General features: G+C 44.0%; 1 protein-coding gene across 19 annotated transcripts in view; it reads right to left on the bottom strand.

Annotated features, from left to right (window-relative positions):
* Positions 1 to 21,025, bottom strand: part of LOC121921570 (collagen alpha-1(XXIII) chain-like) — a 445,373-nt gene extending 424,348 nt beyond the window's left edge. For all 19 annotated transcript variants that reach the window (XM_042449818.1, XM_042449815.1, XM_042449821.1 and 16 more), the window contains exons 1-2: positions 20,571 to 21,025; positions 7,702 to 7,771 (exon numbers count right to left, since the gene is read on the bottom strand). In XM_042449818.1, the coding sequence (XP_042305752.1) occupies positions 7,702 to 7,771; positions 20,571 to 20,843 (343 nt within the window). In that variant the 5' untranslated portion in view covers positions 20,844 to 21,025. The remainder of the gene's footprint in view (positions 1 to 7,701; positions 7,772 to 20,570) is intronic.
* Positions 21,026 to 21,810: the final 785 nt, after the last annotated feature.

The raw sequence follows: 21,810 nt of genomic DNA, 5'->3' as shown, positions 1-21,810 counted from the left end.
GAAAAATGATCTTTTTTTATAACAGGGTGTTTGGTTCTGAGGTGTAGATTGTAATTTATACTGGCATTTGACCCAACATTCACTTCCCTCTTAATGTACCTCCCTACATGATCCAACAGTTCTGGTCAAGGTTCCAGCAACATAAAGCAGGTCTAGTTGTGCTCCTCAAACTGAAACATGGCTTCTATACAACAAACACTTCTGAAAATGGGCAGGGGGAGGAGTTCCAAAAAGAGGGGAGATTTTTAGCAAGGGATGGGTTGCATCTCACACCAGTTGGCAGAAATGTTTTTGGCACCAATCTCAAAAATTTGATCCGGAGGACTTTAAACTGTTATGTGGGGGAGGGAGACAGTATTCTGGAAGGCAGAAGTTCATCAAGGAAAAGACATAATAGTCAAACTGTTATAGGTGGAACAAGGCAAATAGTGCAAGGATCCAACAGTGGGAGGGGAAAAGCTTTACACAGGCAGCTAGAGTGGAGGTCCCATGGTCTTAGATGTCTCTATACTAATGCACAAAGCACGGGAAATAAACAAGGTGAACTTGAAATCCTTGCACAATAAAGTAAATATGATATAACAGGCATCACTGAAACCTGGTGGGATGAGTCTAATGATTGGAGTGTAGCAAGAGAGGGGTATAACCTTTTTAAGAGAAACAAGCTGAACAGGAAAGGAGGATGAATAGCATTATATGTCAGGGATGTTTACACCTGGAAGCCAGGTGGAGAGCATCTGGATAAAAATTAAAGGAACGGGAAACAACAGGGATATTATTGTGGGAGTCTGCTGCAGACCTCCAAGTCAGACTGAGGAATTGGATAGAACAGATGATCACACACTCAGAGAGATGTAGTAGTGATGGGTGATTTCAACTATCCTGCTATTTGCTGGATGTCAAACTCAGCCAAAACTTTAAAGTCTAGCAAATTCCTCACTTGCCTGGAAGACAATTTCATTATCCAAAAGGTACAAGAGGCAACAAGGGGATCAGCTATTCTAGATCTGGTTAATGGGGTGCAAGTGGTATGATCCTTACCTGGGAGTGATCATGTGCTTCTGGAGTTTGAAATACAGAGGAAAGGAGAAGCCAGGCATAGTGAGACATACATTCTAGACTTTAGGAAAACTGATTTCAGAATACTAAAAGAGAAGAGTGCTCAGGAAGGATGGGAGTTTATCATAAGGGAGATACTGAAGGCACAATTTAAAACTGTTCCCACAAAGAGAAAAAATGAGAGGTGTCTCAAGAAACTAGGGTGGTTGATTAAAGAACTTTCAACAGAGCTAAATTTTAAATGGGAGATATATAAGAAATGGGGAAAAGGGGAAATCACCAAAGAGGAATTCAAACAAACAGCTAGCATGTGTAGGGTGGAAAGTGAGAAAAGCTGAAGCACAGAATGAGCTCAGGTTTGCTAAAGAGGTTAAGAACAATAAAAAAGGCTTTAGGGGGTATGTCCATAGCAACAAAAAAAAGAAGAAGAAGGAACTGGCAGGGACACTGCATGGAGAAGAAGGCAAAATGATAACAGGGGGCAGAGAAGAGGCAGAACTACTCCACACCTTTGCGTCTGTTTTCTCACAAAAAGAAAAGGGTGCTCAACATGAAGAAAATAGAGCAGAGGACACAATAGGGGAAAGTCAGCACAGAATAAGTAAGAGGTAGTACAGGAATATCTGGTTAATCTATATTAATTTAAATCTCTGCGATCAGATGAACTACATCCAAGAGTATTAAAAGAACTGGAAAATGCAACCACTTGCAATAATCTTTGAGAATTCTTGGAGAACAGGAGGGCAAATGTTGTCCCCATCTTCAAAAAGGGAGAAAAAGAGGATCCCAACAATTATTGCACAGTTAATTTGACATCAATGTGAGGAAAGATTCTAGAGCAAATCATTAAACAGTCTGTGAACATTTAGAAGGCAATGCAATAATCACAAAAAGTCAACATGGGTTTGTGAGAAACAAGTCATGCCAGACTAATCTGATCTCTCTCTCTCTCTCTCTCTCTCTGATAAAATTATCAGCTTGGTAGATGAAGGGAATGCCGTAGATATAGTATATCTTGATTTCAGTAAGGCCTTTGACAAGGTTCCCCATGACATTCTTGCAAACAGGCTAGTGAAATGTGGGCTAGACAAGGTAACTGTTACATGGATTTGTAATTGGTTGACTGGCCGAACCAAAGGGTGGTCAACAATGGCTCCTTTTCATCCTGGGGAGAAGTGACTAGTGGGGTCTCACAGGGCTCTTTCCTGGTCCCAGTGCTATTCAGCATCTTTGTCAATGACATAGATGAATGCATAGAGGGCATGCTTATCAAATTTGCAGATGACACCAAATTATGAGGAGTAGCTAAGAGAAATCATAGAATCATAGAATCGTAGAGTTGGAAGAGACCACTAGGGCCATCCAGTCCAACCCCCTGCCATGCAGGAAATCCAAATCAAAGCATCCCTGACAGATGGCCATCCAGCCTCTGCTTAAAGACCTCCAAGGAAGGAGATTCTATCACCTTCCGAGGAAGTGCATTCCACTGTCGAACAGCCCTTACTGTCAGGAAGTTCCTCCTAATGTTCAGGTGGAATCTCTTTTCCTGTAGCTTGCATCCATTGTTCCGGGTCCTGTTTTCTGGAGCAGCAGAAAACAAGCTTGCTCCCTCTTCAACATGACATCCTTTCAAATATTTAAACAGGGCTATCATATCGCCTCTTAACCTTCTTTTCTCCAGGCTAAACATCCCCAGCTCCCTAAGTCGTTCCTCATAGGGCATGGTTTCCAGACCTTTCACCATTTTAGTCGCCCTCCTTTGGACACGCTCCAGTTTCTCAATGTCCTTTTTGAATTGTGGTGCCCAGAACTGGACACAATATTCCAGGTGGGGCCTGACCAGAGCAGAATATAGTGGCACTATTACTTCTCTTGATCTAGACACTATACTTCTATTGATGCAGCCTAAAATAGCATTGGCCTTTTTAGCTGCCGCATCACACTGTTCACTCATGTTCAACTTGTGGTCTACTTGGACTCCTAGATCCCTTTCACACGTAGTTTCATTCAGCCAGGTGTCACCCATACTATATCTGTGCATTTTATTTTTCCGCCCTAAGTGCAATACCTTACATTTCTCCGTGTTGAATTTCATTTTGTTAGCTTTGGCCCAGCTTTCTAGTCTATTCAGGTCATTTTGAATCTTGATCCTGTCCTCTGGGGTATTAGCTATTCCCCCTAATTTGGTGTCATCTGCAAATTTGATAAGTATGCTCCCAATTCTGTAATCCAGGTCATTGATAAAGATGTTGAATAGCACCGGGCCCAGGACAGAGCCCTGTGGGACCCCACTGGTCACTTCTCTCTAGGATGAAAAGGAGCCATTGTTGAGCACCCTTTGGGTTCGGCCGGTCAACCAATTACAGATCCATGTAACAGTTCCTTTGTCTAGCCCACATTTTACAAGCTTGTTTGCAAGAATGTCATGGGGAACCTTGTCAAAGGCCTTAGTGAAATCAAGATATACTATATCCACAGCATTCCCTTCATCTACCAAGCTGGTAATTTTATCAAAGAAAGAGATTAGGTTTGTCTGGCATGACTTGTTTCTCTGAAACCCATGTTGACTTTTTGTGATTATGGCATTGCCTTCTAGATGTTCATAGACTCTCTGTTTAATGATCTGCTCCAGAATCTTTCCTAGTACTGATGTCAGACTAACTGGACGATAATTGTTGGGATCCTCTTTTTTCCCCTTTTTGAAGATGGGGACAACGTTTGCCCTCCGCCAGTCTGCTGGGATCTCTCCTGTTTTGCAGGAGTTTTCAAAGATTATTGCCAATGGCTCCGATATTACATTTGCCAATTCTTTTAATACCCTTGGATGGAGTTCATCTGGTCCCGGAGACTTAAATTCATTTAGATTAATAAGGTGTTCCTCTACTATCTCTTTACTTATTCTGTGCTGAAATTCCCCTATTCTGTCCTCTGCTCCATTATCCTCAGGTTGAGCACCCTTTGCCTTTTCTGAGAAGACTGTGGCAAAGAAGGTGTTGAGTAATTCTGCCTTTTCTCTGTCTTCTATTAGCATTTTGCCATCTTCTCCACGCAGTGGCCCTACCGTTTCCTTCTTCTTCCTTTTGCTGCGGACATATCCAAAAAAGCCCTTTTTATTGTTCTTAACCTCTCTAGCAAGCCTGAGTGTAAGATACTGCACTTAGAAAAAATGAAATGCAAAGATATAGGATGAAGAAGGCCTGGGTTAACAAGTCTACATGTGAAAGGGACCTAGCAGTCCTAGTCAACAGTGTGATGTGGCAGTTAAAAAGGCCAATGCAATTTTAGGCTGCATCAATAGATGTATAGTGTCTGGATTAAGAGAAGTAATAGTGCCACTCTATTCTGCTTTGGTCAGACCTCACCTGGAAGACTGTGTCCAGTTCTGGGCACCACAATTCAAAAGGGATATTGACAAGCTGGAGCATGTCCAAAGGAGGATGACCAAAATAATAATAATAATAATAATAATAATAATAATAATAATAATAATAGGATTTATTTATATGCCGCCCAATCACTGGGAATCCGGGCGGTTTACAACAGAGGGGATAATAGACGGTTCCCTGTCCTCAGGCTTACAATCTAAAAAGACACAACACAAAAGGAGAAGGGAATGGTGGGGGTGGAGGGGATTAGGTTCAGCATTCTTCTCTCCCTCTGAGGCCTGGACCAAGGCAGATGGACTGAATGGAGGGCTCTTCTTCTTCAGGCTAGCCCTGATGGAGCTGGGCCTGCCTGGTCAACTCCCTCATAGGCCGGAAGATGACAGTTATGGAGGGAGGAGTCTCTTCCTCAGGCTAGCCCTGATGGAGTGAAAGGTCTGGAAACCATGTCCTATGAGGAGAGACTTAGGGAGTTGGGTGTGTTTAGCCCAAACAAGAGACAGTTAAGAGGTGATATGATAGCCCTGTTTAAATATTTGAAGGGGTGTCATACTGAGGATGGAGCAAGCTTGTTTTCTGCTGCTCCAGAGAATCATAGAATCATATAGTTGGAAGAGACCGCAGGGGCCATCCAGTCCAACCCCCGCCATGCAGGAAATCTAAAACAAAGCATCCCCGACAGATTCCCATGCAGCAAATCTAAATCAAAGCATCCTCAAAGAGTGGTGGAGTCTCCTTCTTGGGAGGTTTTTAAACAGAGGCTGGATGGCCATCTGTTGGGGGTACCTTATGTATGCCTGCATGACAGTGGGTTGGACTGGATGGCCCTTGTGGTCTCTTCCAACTCTATGACTCTATGATTCCAAGTAGCTTATGGTATTTAAATAAACAAAACCCATTGGGCACATCCAAAAACCTTTAAGTGGCAGCCAGCCATGCCAGTCCTTAATATACTGATACCATTAACAGAAAGTTTCACCTTTACACAGCTTACTCACCTGTATTCAAGAATGGCTGGCAGTCAGGACAACCAATAAGTACTTGATATTGTGTATTTTTGTTCTTGTATATAGGGAATGGGGGAAGGGAGTGAAGGACCACACTCATGACATTTCACACAGTGAAAACTGCTGCCATTTGCTTCCCCCTCACACATTTCCCAATTACCAGCTCATTGTCATAATGGTACCTGCATACTTCCCTTTCTCTTGAAGTGTATGTTGGTCAAGATACATTGAAAAGTGGTGATCCGTGTCCACACTTCCCAGCATGATCATCTTTAAGCAATTTATAACCTAAATTAAACTAATTCCATGCTTAGTTTGGTCCAATAACAAGAACAACACAGAAACACGTAGGCTAGAAAATTTCAATGTGGGAGGAAAGAGCAGACAATCGGAGGCATAGGAGTATGGGAAGGGGCTGTTTTCTAATCTGGCCTGCCTTTTCCTACTCCTACTCATGAATCAGTAAACTGGATGGAGATAAGGTAAGCAAGGAGGAGGACTAATAGCAAAGAAATCTCTTTCCTCCTTTGACAGTTAAGCCACTCCAGTCTCTTAATGTCAGCTGATATCAGCATTAGATATTAGGTTGCAAATATCAAAACAGATCCCAGAACTCCTTCAGGGGCTGCCAGGTCCTGCATGACTCTGTCCTTGTGGGGCTCAGAGCCTTCGTCTTCAGCAACTATAGTCATTCAAGCACTCAGATACTGTGGCTTCAGTATGCCAGCATCAATGCCACCGCACTGTAACTACACCATATCTGCTGTTGTAGGGATCTAAACAGAATTTCCACATGTCAGTACAAAATGGATACAACACTGCAATTAGAAACTCATACATTAGCATATTTCCTCAAATGGACCTGACATTTTGACATGATAAAAAGTGTTTCAGATTAATATCTCAACTATTCTACCCACTTAGAAGTAAGTCAGTCTAGACTTCAGACATAAAGACAGTTATCAATTTATTTGCTAGTGGTTAGCAAAGAGGGCTACAATTACATTATTATTATATAGCATTCCCAAGCATTGCATAATTGTCGCTTACTATTTGATGTTCTTTTGGTGCCTGTTTATCAACCATTTCCTGTATTGCTATGTACTGTATATGCATTATCCTACTTGAGAGTATGTATTTTCCCTGGAAAATGATTAACCATCCATTATGAAGCCAAGTCCATCTGACTTGGTCCAGGCCTTGGAGGTAGAGAGGAACTGCTGGACCTCTTACCTTCCCTCCACCACTCCCTTCTCCTTCTTCATGTCTTTTTAGATTGTCAGCCTGAGGCGGAAAACCGTCTAACTACAACAGATTGCATGTTAATAATAATAATTTTAAAGGTACATCTAATGTTTTAAATTATTATATGTAATTTTGAGATCAAAGGAGGATAACATACTTTTCTCCCTCTGCATGATTTCACAAACATTCTAAATTTAATGTCCATTTCCGTTGGGAAAATTCCTGCATACAATCTTTTGTCTGTTGCAATTCCAAGCACTGCAGCCTGGGATGGTTTCATTACAAAATAATATATGAACCAATGGTGTGCCGGTGGACTTTGGTTTCTCTACAAAACAAAGATATCCATATGGAAACATTTGACTCCAACATCTAAAAAATGACCTTGTTCATATGATACACAGTCATCTCTAATATAAGATACCATGTTCCATGCTGTTCAGCTATTATGAGCAATATTTGTAGAAAGAAACAACACAGTATTTCAGTACTTTTTCCATACTGAAGTCATTAGGCACTGAGTTATTAATTCAATCTCACAAAACACAGCTGAACAAAAATGTATAAAAATTCCGAAGTAATTTATTTGAGTTATTTGCTGTGATGAATCTGGATGTGTGTGTATTAAAGTAATTTCCACACAGACCCACAGAAGGTACTTACAGGTTCAATAAATAGGGGGAAAGGGATAAGAAACATTTAATCAAATAGTCTATGTATGAAACATCATTTACAAAGAAATGAAAGTATCCGGACAGCAGCACAGAAATTCTAAAACAAAATGAATTTATCATGTCAACTATGTGTTACTTATTATCTCTATAGCTGAGAAGTCTAATAATTTTAATAGAGACATCCTTTCCATACTTAAAACCCTTTTTACAAATGTAAACCAGAAGAATAAATTTAGATAACTTCATGTGTATATTTCATATTTTGTTAGTAACATTTTCATACTTCTAAAAAAAAATGGGTTGCAACAAAAATCTGGGTCATTTCCCACATACCTGGTGGACACCTGCATTCAGATGGTGCTTCTCTTGCTATACGTAGTTTAGCTAATCCTTCACTTAGTTTCTGTTGGGAAAAAAAAGTGTAAAAATAGGTATTTAGTATATGCTCTGCAAATGTATACCTGTGGTTAATCATTCATCTAATCCAGCCCAAATTAAGCATAATCCCATCGGTTTTCATAGACATGCTTAAATTTTTTCTCCTGGAATAATTAAACTTTAAAAAGTTCAGCTTTTGGCTGGATCATGCCCAGCATGCCAGCATATGAAGCATCTTTCAAACTCCATTAACTGGAGATTTTGGCCATTAGATGTGTCTTTTGCTGGACCCATTGATAAGAAAGGATCAAATATATTAAGCCTAAATCAAATAGTTAAACTCAACTAGAGCAGGCATCAATGGGACTTGCATCAGTGCTGACTTAACAAGGCTGGTTCATTCAGTGGGTTTACTCTAGCTGGGAGTAGCAATTTGACATAACCTTTAATGGAACTCTTGGAGGAGTTTATCCATAGCAAAAAAATTCTGAAGAAATATGTTAAAAATGAAATACAAGTACCAACTCTTCGTTGCTTCTTTCAATTGCCTATATACGGTTAATTTCCCTATGCTCCAAGCTATAGTAATTAGGGATGTCATGGGCACTTTGCTGTATTTTCTTGTTGAACTTAGAGCAAAACCTTTCCCTCACTTCCAGTACCAGAAGGAAAGTAAGCAGCCAGTGGAGAAACATTAACTGTGTTGCTGTCCTGACAGTATATGTGTGTGTGTGTGTGTGTGTGTGTGTGTGTGTGAGAGAGAGAGAGAGAGAGAGAGAGAGAGAGAGAGCAAACATGTAAAAGCCAGTGAGAGAGCAAGAGACAAAAAGCAGTTTGCAAACAGGGTGAAAGAAGGAAGCAATAAAGGGAGGATGTGGATAGAACAAAAGCAGATGGATGGATAAAAAAAAGAGAGAAAAGAGTGCAGGTCGTGACAATAGAAGATGAAAAATAGGGTAATTACAGCATGTGCATAAGAAAAAGTACAAACGGGAATAAGGAAAGTGTAAAGAAAGCAAAGAGAATGGCAAATACAGGTATGACTCACTTGCCCACTTTCTGCCAAAAGAATACAGTCCTTGAAGTTTTTTTAGAATTTCCTACTCCCCTTATAAAAATACTGCCATATTAAACTCAGCTTCTGTTCAATGCAAAATACAGGTTGAGTCTTCCTTATCTAGAATTTCAAATCCTGAAATACTGCAAAAACCAAAACTTTTTTTCACAGGTGGCACCTTTGCTTTCTGATGGTTCAACTTCAGTATATACAAACTTTGTTTCATGCACAAAATTATTTTAAAATATTGTATAAAATTACATTCAGAGTATGTGTATAAGATGTATATGTAACATAAATGAATTTTGTGTTTAGAGTCCAATGTCCAAGAGATCTCATTATTTATGTATAGCAGGGGTAGGCAACCTGCGGCCCGCGGGCCGGATGCGGCCCGGCGAGGCCTTGGGACCGGCCCCAGCCCGGTCCTGCCACCGATTGCCACCTGGGCCTTTGGCGTCTCGCATGAGGGTCATGGTGGGGCAATTGTCTATAGAAGCCTCAGAAACATGCATTTATCTTAACATTTTTTTAAAAGTCAGCAAATTTTTTCGCGTGTCCTCCATTTGAAAATTTTGCCCTACATTTGTCCCGGTTTATTTATTTATTTAATTTTTTTAAAAAATTATTTAATTATTTATTTTTTGGCTTCGGCCCCCCAGTTGTCTGAGAGACAGCAACCCGGCCCCCGGCTCAAAAGGGTTGCCTACCCCTGATGTATAGTATATACAAATACAGATATTCCGAAATAAAAAAAAATCTGAAGTCCAAATCACTTTCTTCTAGCCCCAAGCATCTCAGAGAAAAGAGACACAACCTGTAACTAAATTGAAGCATGTCTCTATAAAGCAATAAATCATTTTTGAGGGCTGTTTACCTTAGAAGTTTTAGGTATAAAACTAGCTACTCCTTTAACACTAAGCAATGGTACAATCCAGCTGCCTGCAACATTAACATCATCATTTGGTTACAGTCTGCCTAACTGCTGTGATGTTATTACAGTTGTACTTTTTCATAGAGTTTTTTTAAAAAAGTTATTGGAGCTTAAAATATATATAAATGCACAAAAAGGGGGAAAGAAAAAAATGAAGAGAAGAAGGTAGGAATCCATAAGATCTGAACACTGACTAGTTGTTGTTAACTGTCTTCAAGTCAACATCAACTCATGAAAACTCTGTGAAGGAGATATCTCCAAGTCAACCTATCCTCAACAACTCTGCTCGGGTCCAACAGTCTCAGGGCTGTGTCCTCATTGATTGATCTGGCATGTGGTCTTCCTCTTCCTAGTGCCTTCCATCTTTCTGAGCATTCTCATGCCGTATCTTAAGAAGGCATGATGGAAGGCAATAGGAAGAGGATCAGTCAATACAATACCAAGTCCTATCAAGAGCCTTCTCAAAATATGGCTAAAGTATGACAGCCACAATTTAGTCATCTTGGATTCTAGGGAGAGTTCCAGCCTGATTTGCTTTAGGACCCATTTATTTCTCCTTTTAGCAGTCCACGGTATCCACAGAACTCTTCTCCAGCACCACAACTCAAATTAACTGGTTTTCTTTCTATCTTTTTTCACTGTCCAGCTCTCACATTTATACATAGTGATGGGAAATAGGACAGTATGGACAATCCTAATTTTAGTGTCCCGTTGTATATCTTTACAGTTTAGGATCTTGTCTAGTTACTTCAAAGCTACCTTTCCTAGTCTTCTTCTGACTTCTTGATGGCAATTTCCTTTCTGTTCAATGGAACTTTCAGTTTCCTCATCATCTGTACTGAATTGATGTAAATCTTCTATGGTCATTATCTGTGTTTTCTTAGTGTTCAACAGTAAACCTGCCTTAGCACTTTCTTCTTTGCTTTCATTAGTAATTGTTCCAAATCTTTGCTACTTTCTCCCAGTGGTGGTGTCATCTGCATATTTTAGATTGTCGATATTCCTTTCTCCGATCTTCTCTCCACTTTCCTCCAAATCTAAACCTACTCTTCATGTGATATTTTCTGCACACATACCCTCAATCATGGTATCCTTGCTGGGATGGGACCTGGGGACATTGCTTCACAGTAGCTCCATTCCTTCCTGGAGGGTAGAATCCAGAAGGTGGTGCTGGGAGACTCCTCTTTGACACTGTGGCCAGTGGCCACAAGGCAGTTCCTTCCCTCATGCTAGTTAACATATACATGAAACTGCTGATAGAGGTCATCAGCAGTTGTGTGTATGTGTGTGGAGGCATTGATGACAGTATGCGGATAACACCCAAGTCAGTTACTTCTTTTCACTTCAATCCGAGAAAGCAGTTTCATCTCTAAACTGCAGCTTGTCATCAGTAATGGGCTGGATGATGGTTAACAAATTGAAACGTAATAAAGATATGTCAGAAGTGCTCCTGGTCAGTTGAAAAGCAGATGAGGGAATAGGGATTCAGTCTGTTCTGGATGGGGTTACACTCCCCCTGATGACGCAGATCTGCAGACTGGGTAGTCTCCTCCATTCAGCCCAGAGCTTGGAAGCTCAGGTTTCAGTGGTGGCCAAGATTACATTTGCATAGGCTTATTTGCCAGCCACACCTGTTCCTAGAGATGCTGAATCTGACCATGGTGAGACATGCTTTACTTACGTCCTGTTTGGATTACTGTAACATACCTTATGTGGGCCTGCCTTTGAAGGGTGTTCAGGAACTTTAGCTAGTCCAAAAATGGTCAGCCAGATTATTAACTGGGGCTGGCTACAGGGAGCACAAAACTTTCTTACTATAAGAATTCCATTGTGGTAGTCCATTTCCAGGCACAGCTCAAAGCTTTTGCCAGAGAGGGTGGGAAAGGATAGGCAGACAAGAGAAAAAAGATTTAATTCCCCAGGTACCAATCACTTAGCCACCATTCTAATGTTTTGGGGTTTCAGCTAGACTATGATGGCGAATCTTTTTTGGCTCATGTCCCGGGGGTGGGGCTTTTCTGCCTGGGGGGCTGTGTACGAGGGAGCGGGAATTCTGGGGCAGGACTTCTCCCCCAGCTCTTTCCCTGGACTCCAGCTGTCTCTGAGAGACAGCGGTGGGTCAGGCAGGGCCCATGGGGGGAGGAGGAGTGGGCATGTGCCTGTACCTCTCCCCCACAGACACTTCCTGACCCACAGCTGTGTCTCCACAGGCATCTGGGGGTCAGGAAGGAACAATGGAGGGGAAGAGGAGTGGGCATGTGCCCATTCCTCCCCCCTGACCCTTCCTGACCTATCCCTCTGGAGGCAGTTGTGGGTCAGGAAGTCCTGGGGGGAGTGGGCCGACACCCATTCCTCTTCTTCTTGGGACTTTCCTTGTCCCCAGCTGTCCCTCCAGAGGCAGCTGGAGGCCAGAAAAGTCTCTGGGGAGAAGCCACTGGCACACATCCATCACTCCTCCCCCTGCCCTTTTCACAACCTCCAGCTGTCTTGGAGAGGCAGCCGAAGGCCGGGAGGAGGAGCCAGGGGTGTGCGCCTGTGGTTCCTTCTCCCCAGTGCCATTTTATGGCTTCCAGATATCTCGGAACAGGAACATTTGCATGCCTGTTCCTCTTTCTCCCTGGCCCATCCCATACATGTGAACTTTTTAAAATGTCTGCAATTTACTGTACCAGGAATCTAGAGGAAGCTTCTGCTAAATACCAAAAGGATCCCAGTATCATTTGAAGAGGAATTTTTAAAATACAGACATACATCTGTTGTCTCTGACAATGAAGCTGCTTTGCTCAGACCCCCCTTTTCCCTCCCCATTTTCTGTCTCACTGGAAATATATATATTTTTGGAGTGGCATCAGCATTGGGAGGATAGTGAAGGCAGGGTGGACTTCTGATGCCAGGTTGTAGCAGCAGTAAACAATGTCATAAAGAAAGCTGGAATTGGGAAAGAGCACGATTCTACTGTAGCCAAAGCTACTGCAGCCATGTGTTCCTACCTACAAAAGACAAAATAAACAATAGCTGCCCCCAGAATCCTTCCTGAAGATGAATAACCAAAAAGGGAGAAAGGGGGAGAACAGATAAGCCTACCTCACCAGCTACTCCCATCAAGTTAAAAAAACACAGATCTGTACATTTGGCTACTAATATAAAAATAAGCAAAGTGTAGGATGGTGAAAGAAAAAATGAGCTCTGGATGCATTTTGGAATAAGCTTTGAAGTGCCTCTAGAATGTTTTAAATAGTTTTGTCTGTGTATGAAAGAATTACCTGCAGATATGCATAATCCTAATTGTGATTTTAAAAAAAATAGTTGGCACATGTTCAACTCCTTTTTATGGTTTAAGAAACCTATCCCTATCCTTTCTATGGTACTTCTACCTCTGATACCAACTTTTCTGTTAGGTAATGCCCAGGAACATGCTCAGTTACTTCATTAACTGAGATACTGTACCTGTATCTCATTTTGACTGTATTTGCTTATGCCTTCAAAAACTATGCACAAAAGCTGTCATTAGATATGTGAAAAGATAAGAGTTACATTTCAAAGTTTTAATTATTTTTAATGCTTCTACTGATATTCTATGATGCAAGTTTAAATGGTTTAATAAATTTTGAACAAAAGATTTAATTATTTTATTGACATTAGAATAAGAAGCTAAATATGCCACTAGCTTCAGGGCAGCGAGGAGGGAAATCTCACTAAAAATAAATTGCTTTACATTTTAAAATTGCAATGAACTTTCCATAAATAAAATTTACATCAGTGCCATACATTAAGGGTGCTTTGGGAGGGGGGCAGTGAGACACATGCCTTTGCAAACTTCAGGCTGGATTCAAGTAATGCTGTCTATAGGAATATTATCTGACATATTTCCTAACATGCTTCTGAGTTCAATTCAAAATGCTGGCTTTCACTTATAAGCCCTAAAACAGTCTTCCTTAAAATTAGCCTCCTCCTGTGTCAAACTCTTGTCTTTTATAAAAAGAAAGAGAGAGAAATGGCACAATATAAAATAATTATTAGGTATTAAAAGGAGGGCTACAGTCCTATAAACAGTCTCCTGAGGTAAATCCCCTTGAACACTATGGGACTTACTTCTGAGAAGAGATGCCTAAGACTGCCATATAAGTGACAAATGCATGATGAGATAAAAGAACCTTACATGAAATTTTTTGGCAGGAGAAACGTTTAATGAAAAACAAACTAATATTTTTGTATATTTTAATGCCGCTGCCAAACAACTAGCTTTGAAAGTTCTTACTGTAATACTTGGATGAAAATATGTATACTTCATGCTGAAAAATTAGTGAAATTATGCACCTCTTCCAGGACGTATTTTCTAAATCCTATACACCTTAGGTCAGGAGCTGTTACAGTATTCCTGCAGTGTAGGTCTCTCTCAGTATCCTCTTTTAGCAATAGCAAGTACATTTTATACCACTTATCAGTGCACTTAAGCACTCCCTAAGTGGTTTACAATGTGTATAAGCTAATTGCCCCCAACAAGCTGGGTACTCATTTTAGCAACCTCGGAAGGATGCAAGCAGAGACGAGCTTCAGCCCTTATTGGCAAGTACTGAACTTGCAACCTTGCAGTTTGTGAGTGAGTGGCTGCAGTACAGGCATTTAACCACTGCACCACCAGGGCAGTCTAAACAGAGCTGAGACTGAACTACAGTAACATGCCTTTGACATTTGACATGCCTATCCTATATATGTCAACTCAAATTCAAGTCCAACTGAGTTCCATGGGATTTATCACTGCAGCCTAAAGGATTATTATTTTATTATTATTGCTGAGACATGAATGAGAAACTTCCAACTTATTCTTATGATCATGTATGTGCATTAGCATACTATAGGAACAAGGCACAATGTGAAAAAGGAGGGGAATACATTCCAAATGCATTTCATAGTGTATTACAAAATACAACATTTGGTAAAGTAGGAAGCTGAAGGAAAAGAGGAAGACTGCACTGCAGGTGTATAGAGTCAATGAAGGAAGGCACAGCCCTGAGTTTACAGGACCTGAGCAGGGCGGCCGATGATAGGGTGTCTTGGAGGTCTCTCTCATTCATAGCGCCACCAGAAGTAGAAGTCAGCTTGATGGCAAGCAACAACAAAACTATTTTTAAAGAATATTTTGTTTAGCTATTGTTATTTTATTGTACATTACTTTTAAATAACTGGCTTCTGATTTCTAAATACCCTTATAAATAACAAATAACAAACAGGGTTTGGACTATGGCCATATGATATATAAATGCAATTCTAAGACAGGTCTGAGCAGGTGACATTGAGAAGGGGAGCAGTGCATAGACTGACACACAAACAGGTCAAGCTATTTCCCTCCAAATGTATTTCTCCCCAAACAATGCACAGCACACTTGTTGCTGTGTGCCTTCAAAGTGTTTCCAGTTTATAGTGAACCTATTGTGGTGTTTTCTTTGGAATAATTGCTTACACGAGATTTACCTTTGCCTTTCTCTGAGGTTGAGAGAGTGTGACTTGCCCAAGGTCATCCAATGGGTTTCCATGGCCATGAAGGGAGTCAAACCCTGGTTTCCAGAGCCATAATCCAACATTCAAACCACTATTCCAATCTGGTTCCCATCACACACTACAGTGCAGTAAATCAGATCAGGAGCAAGGATTAAAAGACTGGATTAAACACTGTGGTTGAAGAAGAATCCAGCAATTCTATTGCTTACTACTTCTTTAAGTGAGCATTTTGCTGTTACTGTGTGCCTTCAAGATGTTTCCAGTTTATGGCAATTGTAAGGTGAACCTATCATGGAGTTTTCTTGGCAAGATTTGTTCAGCCTCCCTCTGAGGCTGGGAGTGTGTGACTGATCCAAGGAAATTTTGGACAACCCAGTGGGTTTCTATGGCTGAACAGGGATTTGAACCCTGGTCTCTATAGTCATAGTCCAACACTCAAACCACTACACCATGCTGGCTCTCTACAAGTGAGCATTAAAGCCCCTAAACTTCTATTTCCAGGTTTGAAAATATGAACTTGGGAGCATTTCTGCTAGTGGACAGGGCTTTGCATACGAATAATATGAGAAAATGTTAATTGAGAAATTGTTTGCCCATCATTACTCTGGGATCATTTACCAAAGGTGGCACATGGGTTGTGTGTGAAAACCAGAGGTTTCTGACAACCTCTTTTGGTGGCTACTGGACCATTTAGAAAATTTAAAAGGAGGATGTTATTTTTTGAAGTTCAGAAATACTTTAAAACAAATTGTCTGTGTAAGAGAGTTACACCCATGAAATAGGAAGGTAACCCATTTGTCTAAAAATGTATAATCCGTTAAGAAGTCTAGGGATGTTTCTGTAGACAACTTGTTTATTTTATGCACTCTTATAAGCAACTTGGTTGTCTAGCACATCCATTAGAGGTACTGTACAAGTTTCCTTTAGGACAAGGACTGACAGGTCAGGGGAGAAGTCTCCTGGGAGAAATGCTCACTCTTTGATGACAGGCTGTTCTTGTCCATAGGAATTCTTCTCTGCAAGCTCATTTGAGATCTCCATGACTGTGGTTTCACCTACAGAGACACCCTTGGAACATTTTGTGCAGTGGAAAAGCGAGGGATACTACAGGCTGCAACACAGCCTCCTTCAGAGTTCTCTTCTTTCAGCTAGCATGCCACCACTGATCTCTCCTCACTCACATCTACTCCCTTCTTTGGCACCATCACACAGCTACTAAAAATAACAAGCTGGCAATACAGAAAGTAGGCAATATTACACCATTTGTTCCCCTTCAGGAAAAGTTGTATCAGAAAGAACTTTCATGGTTTACTGATATCTCCACCAGTCATCCAGATTGTTCTGACCTATTGAATCCACTTGTGGCTTATGTATGTGGACAAAACCAATAGGTTGCCTTATAAGTATGGGGAGGCAATTTATCAAAGAGTTTGTTTTTAGCAGGTCAATTGGGGTGTGGCCCTCCAGATGATGCTCTTGGCATTTCTCACCATTTAATATGCATCCACACTGGTAGAAATAAATAATATACAAACACCAAGTCCCAACTCCCAATTACTGATAGATATGCTCTATTTATAACAAAAGAGGATACATTGCCAAGTTAACCCCTGGCAATAAACAGATTGGGAAGGCAATATGCTCACAAACTGTTGGACAACTGTCATAGATGCATAAGATGGCCATAATAAAGCAGAATTAAGAATGCAAGCAGTCCGCTCATACTGACCAGAGCTGCCTACATTAAATGACTGATGCTTGCCATTCTCCAGGATCCACATCTCTGAGGTCCAGCTCAAACTCCCTGCTACTCTTTTCTCGGCTGTTCACAATCAGCACTGAGTGAAATGAAAGGCAGCATATATACACTGGCGTCAGGTTCTGCCTCCTGGTATTATTTAAACATTAAGCAATTTCATGCCAATTTTCCAGTAGTGGAGATATATCTACATAATGAGAAACATCATGACTTGCCCCCCTCCTTTTATATAGATTTTGTGTAAAGTATCTGCCATCCAAACACTTCTGAACTATCTTTCATTGTCTGTTACTCCAAGACAACTGACAAACAGTGGGTTCTTAATGAAACTTTAGACTGGAAACACACAACGGAAAGTACTCAGATAAGTACAAATCTGATCAAACAGCTGTAAATTCTAAAGCCTTGTGGACCAAAAGCCTTTAAGGGCTATGCATATAAACTAAAACGGATTACCATTTGGTTGGGGATGATGAGATGTGTAGTACAACACATGTGGAGTGCACCAGGTTGGAGAAAGAAGATCTAAAATTACTGGTCACATTTAATTCCCTATCTTCCTTGACACAAACTTCACATCTGCTTCCTGAGCTGCCATGATGTTGCACCAAGAAGAAAAAAAGACTCCTGTAGCATCTCAAAGCCTCCTACATATACTGTGGCACATGCCTTCATGAATTCTTAAGACACAAAAGCTAGTGTTACAATAAGTATGTTTGCCTTCAAAGCTGCTACAAGCTCCATTTTTCTAAATCAATTGATCCTGAATTAAGAAACAGAAGTTGAAATTGCCAAGTTTTAGTCCAGAGCTTGGAAAGTTTACATGCTTGAACTGCAACTCTCAGAATTCCCCAGACAGCAGCAGTTATAAGTTTGGGAGTCACAGAGTTTGGGGGGTCATCGCCCCCCAAAAGAAGATTTTCCCCAGCTCATACGTGGCCACACACAGCACAACTAAGCTGGGCAACCAAGATGGTCCTCTTGAGGAAACACAAGTACATTTGGAAAGCAGCACAATGTTTGGCAGTATCTTTCTATACAAACCTTCATAACCACCTACATTGTGTTTCTAAATACAACTGACACATGATTTCCAGGATTACAGGTCACCATCTGTAAGTGTTTACAAAATCACTATATAAAAAAACAAAACCAAAAAAACACACCACTCATTGATATGTAAATAAATCTCTCCTTAAACTTTGTTATAAGGCTCTCACTATTCTGGGAAAGGTTGCAGTACTCTTACCTTGAGCAGCCATGCTCATTTTATGGGGCTTTACTAAAACTACATTAATTTCATTTAGTAGAGCCGGCATGGTGTAGTGGTCAAGAGATGGACTAGGACTTTGGGAGACCATGGTTTGATTCCCCACTCAGCCATGGAGACCCACTGGGTGAACTTGGACAAGTCACACTCTCTCAGCCTCATAGGAAGGCAACGCCAAACCTCCATTGAATTAAACTTACTTAGAAAATGCTGTGAGAGGATTGCCACAAGTCAGAGGTGACTTGGAGGCGTATAATACAAAAAGGAACAGGCATTTTAGCACTCTGCAGCACCTTGTAACATTTCAAAGCCCTTCTTGGTTTTGAAACTTTGATCCAACCACTGGCGGAGGTCAGTTTCAGAAGCGGAAGGGGCCAGTGACTGAACCACATGCCCTTCCAAAATGTATATAGTACTGAGGTAAATGAACAGCAATCGGCCCATGCTCAGTGGTACTCTTGTCATCTTCATGTTTCAAGCCCTTTGCAATCTGGCCATTGAAAAAAGGCCTTGGGGCAGTTGTTAGACCTCAGCCTCATTTACTGCTCAAGGCTTCTGCCAGGGAACTATGTGGAGTGGGAAGGAGGCAAAGGCCAGGGCGAAGGTCCCTCCCTGGAGGGCCTGGGGGATGAAGATGCAGGGTGAAGGGAGCCCCACCAAGCCCTTTTGAAAAGCCAGAGGCTCCCTCTCCCTGCTGAAGTAGTATTAGAAACACGAGGCTGGCAACTTGGTTCCTCCGCCCTGCAGAGATAACCCAGGTTGACACCGCTTTCACTGCCATGGCTCAATGCTATGGAATATTGGGAAGTGTTTCGTGAGGCCTTTAACGCGGGGTGACCAGATGTCCTAACCGCAAAGAAGGACAAGGCACCGCATGAGCCAAGAAAAGCGCAAAGCCCTGCTGTGGATGGAAAGCCACATGGAGGGAACGGGGGGCCTCTGCTGAGCCGGACAGAGGGTCTTCCCTGGTCCCAGGTCCCCCGAGCCCTGAGCCCGGGCAGGGAAGGGGCTCTTCCCCGGCTAGGCCCTCCGGCCAAGGAGGAGAGGGGGCTCGCCCTGCTGCAGCCCAGGCCCCTCCGGGCCTCCCTCCTCCCTGAGGCCAAGCCGCCGGGCCAGTGCCTCTTGCCGCCTCAGCGGAAGGACCTGGCGGCGGCGGCGGCGGCAGCTGCCTCCCTGGGGCCTCCCTCTCTTTTGACTGCTTCGGGGGGTTCCGGACACAAGGGCAGCCTGCGGAGAGGTGGGTGGGAGGCTGGGCAGGGTTCGGATCCCGGCCATGGCTCCCCCTTTGGGCGAGTCGCACTCTCTCAGCCTCAGGGGAGGCCAAGGGCAGAGAGCCCCCTCTGAAGGGTTGGGGATTAGGGCAGTGCATTGCCAACAGGAAGAAACTCGCCCAGGAAACCCCAGGACAGCTATGCCAGGAGTCCGAGGAGGAGGAGGAGGAGGCGAGCCTGAGAGCTGGAGCACGACTCTGGGGCCAGGGTTTGAATCCCGGCTGAGCCCTGGAACCCCCTGGGTGACCTTGGCCAGGCCACACTCTCTCAGCCTCGGAGGAGGCGAAGAACCCACCTCCCGAGAGAGGGAGAGGGAGGGGGGCAGGCGTCGGAAAGGACTGGAAGGGGGCTCACAACTCCAGCAGCAGCAAAGGCGGCCCTCTGGCGGGGTTTCCTGGGCAGAGGGGTTTTGCTATCCTCTGAGGCTGAGAGAGTGTGACTTGCCTAGGAGGGTTTCCGGGGCCAAGCTGGGATTGGAACCCTAGTCCTCCAGAGCCGTAGTAGTAGCCCGACACTCCTCAGAAAGCACCGCTCCCCTGGAGGGTCCTCCATCTCCTGCTGGGCAGCAAGGCGGCCTCCCCCTCCCTGCCCTCCCTCCCTCCCCCAGAAGGACCCGGGGTCCTCAACGAGGAGGAGCAGGAGGAGGCATCCCGAAAGGGAGGGCAGGGCAGGACCCGGGCAAAGAGAGCCCCCCCCCCGCGCTTCTCAAGCCCTGCTCCCGAGGGAGGGCGCCGGACAGGAGGCGGGAGGGAGGAAGCCCTGCTCCCTCCGAGAGGACTCTTTGGCCTCCTCCCCGGACAGAGCCAGGGGCAGAGGACAGGAGCCAGGCAGCCAAGCTCCAAAGTCTCCCTGGAAACGGAAACTCCCTCCTGGAGAGAGGGCTGGGATGGAGGACAGGGCGACAGAGAAGCTAAAGAGGCTTAGAACTAGACAGAGGACGAGGGGGAATCCCTCCCGGAGAGGAGGACCAAGCCAAGGGAAGAAAGAGGCCCATCCCTGCTGGAGAGAGGGCTGCCCTGGAGGACCCCGGTACTCACCTCCTGCAGGAGCTGCTCCACTCGGGGCTGGAGGGCCTGGAGGAGGAGCAGGGGCTCTTCCGGAGGGGCTCCGGGGCCCCGGGGCTGCTGGGCCAGGGCCATCTCCTGCTGGAGGGCCCCCAGCCGCCCCTGGAGCGCCGAGGTCTTGGCGCTGAGCAGCAGGCAGGCGCCCACCGAGAGCAGCGAGAAGAGCAGCGACAGCCCCGCCGGGAGCCTGCTGCACCGGCACCCGCCCGACCCGGGCCCAGCCTTCTCCCCCCGGGGCTCGCTCATGGCAGCAGCAGCAGCGGCACAAGGACCAGAAGGAGAGCCGCCTTCAACCTCAGGAGCAGCCCCCGGCTCCTCTCCCTCCTCGGCGCCTGGCGAAGCAAAGTGGGGCAGGAGGAAGTCCAGGGAGCGTGGCCTCTTTCCCTCGCATGGCCCTCCAGCTGCGCGGGGCGGGATCCCGGCAGGAGGAGGAGGAGGAAGGAGGGAAGGAGGAGCAGGGCCTCAGGAGGGGGCTGGGGGGCACTGGCGGGTCCCTTTGGCCAGGGCTGGGGGAGTACGACAACAAATGGCAAGAGCTGCCCAGAGGGAAGGCATCATACTGGCCCATAGGGACACTGGGGAGAATACTTGCCCAGAGGGAGGCATTGGGGAACGCACTGCTTATATGGAAACCTGGAGGGACACGTCTCCACTGTTGGTTTCCCTCTGGGCAAGGAGCAGTCCAAAGAGAACACTGAGAAGCCGGAGCCATGTCTCCAAAAGAGGGCGACTGAAATGGTGAAAGGTCTGGAAACCATAAAGCCCTATGAGGAACGCCTTAGGGAGCAGGGGATGTTTAGCCTGGAGAAGAGAGGGTTAAGAGGAGATATGATAGCCCTGTTTAAATACTTGCAAGGGATGTCATATTGTGGAGGGAGCAAGCTTGTTTTCTTGAGAACAGGACCCGGAACAATGGATGCAAGCTCCAGGAAAAGAGATTCCACCTCAACATTAGGAAGAACTTCCTGACAGTAAGGGCTGTTCGACAGTGGAACACACTCCTTCCCTGGAGTGTAGTGGAGTCTCCTTCCTTGGAGGTCTTTAAACAGAGGCTGGATGGCCATCTGTCGGGGATGCTTTGATGGAGAGTTCCTGCATGGCAGAATGGGGTTGGACTGGATGGCCCTTGCAGTCTCTCCCAACTCTACGATTCTATGATTCTATACTTTCCCTATGGCTGGGCCAGGCTTGGGGACTGAGGGGGTCCTTCCCT

This window comes from Sceloporus undulatus, chromosome 2 (assembly GCF_019175285.1).
Source record: "Sceloporus undulatus isolate JIND9_A2432 ecotype Alabama chromosome 2, SceUnd_v1.1, whole genome shotgun sequence".
NCBI lineage: Eukaryota > Metazoa > Chordata > Lepidosauria > Squamata > Phrynosomatidae > Sceloporus > Sceloporus undulatus.
The sequence above is the reverse complement of the archived record's forward strand: the minus strand, read 5'-3'. Positions and strand labels throughout refer to the sequence as shown.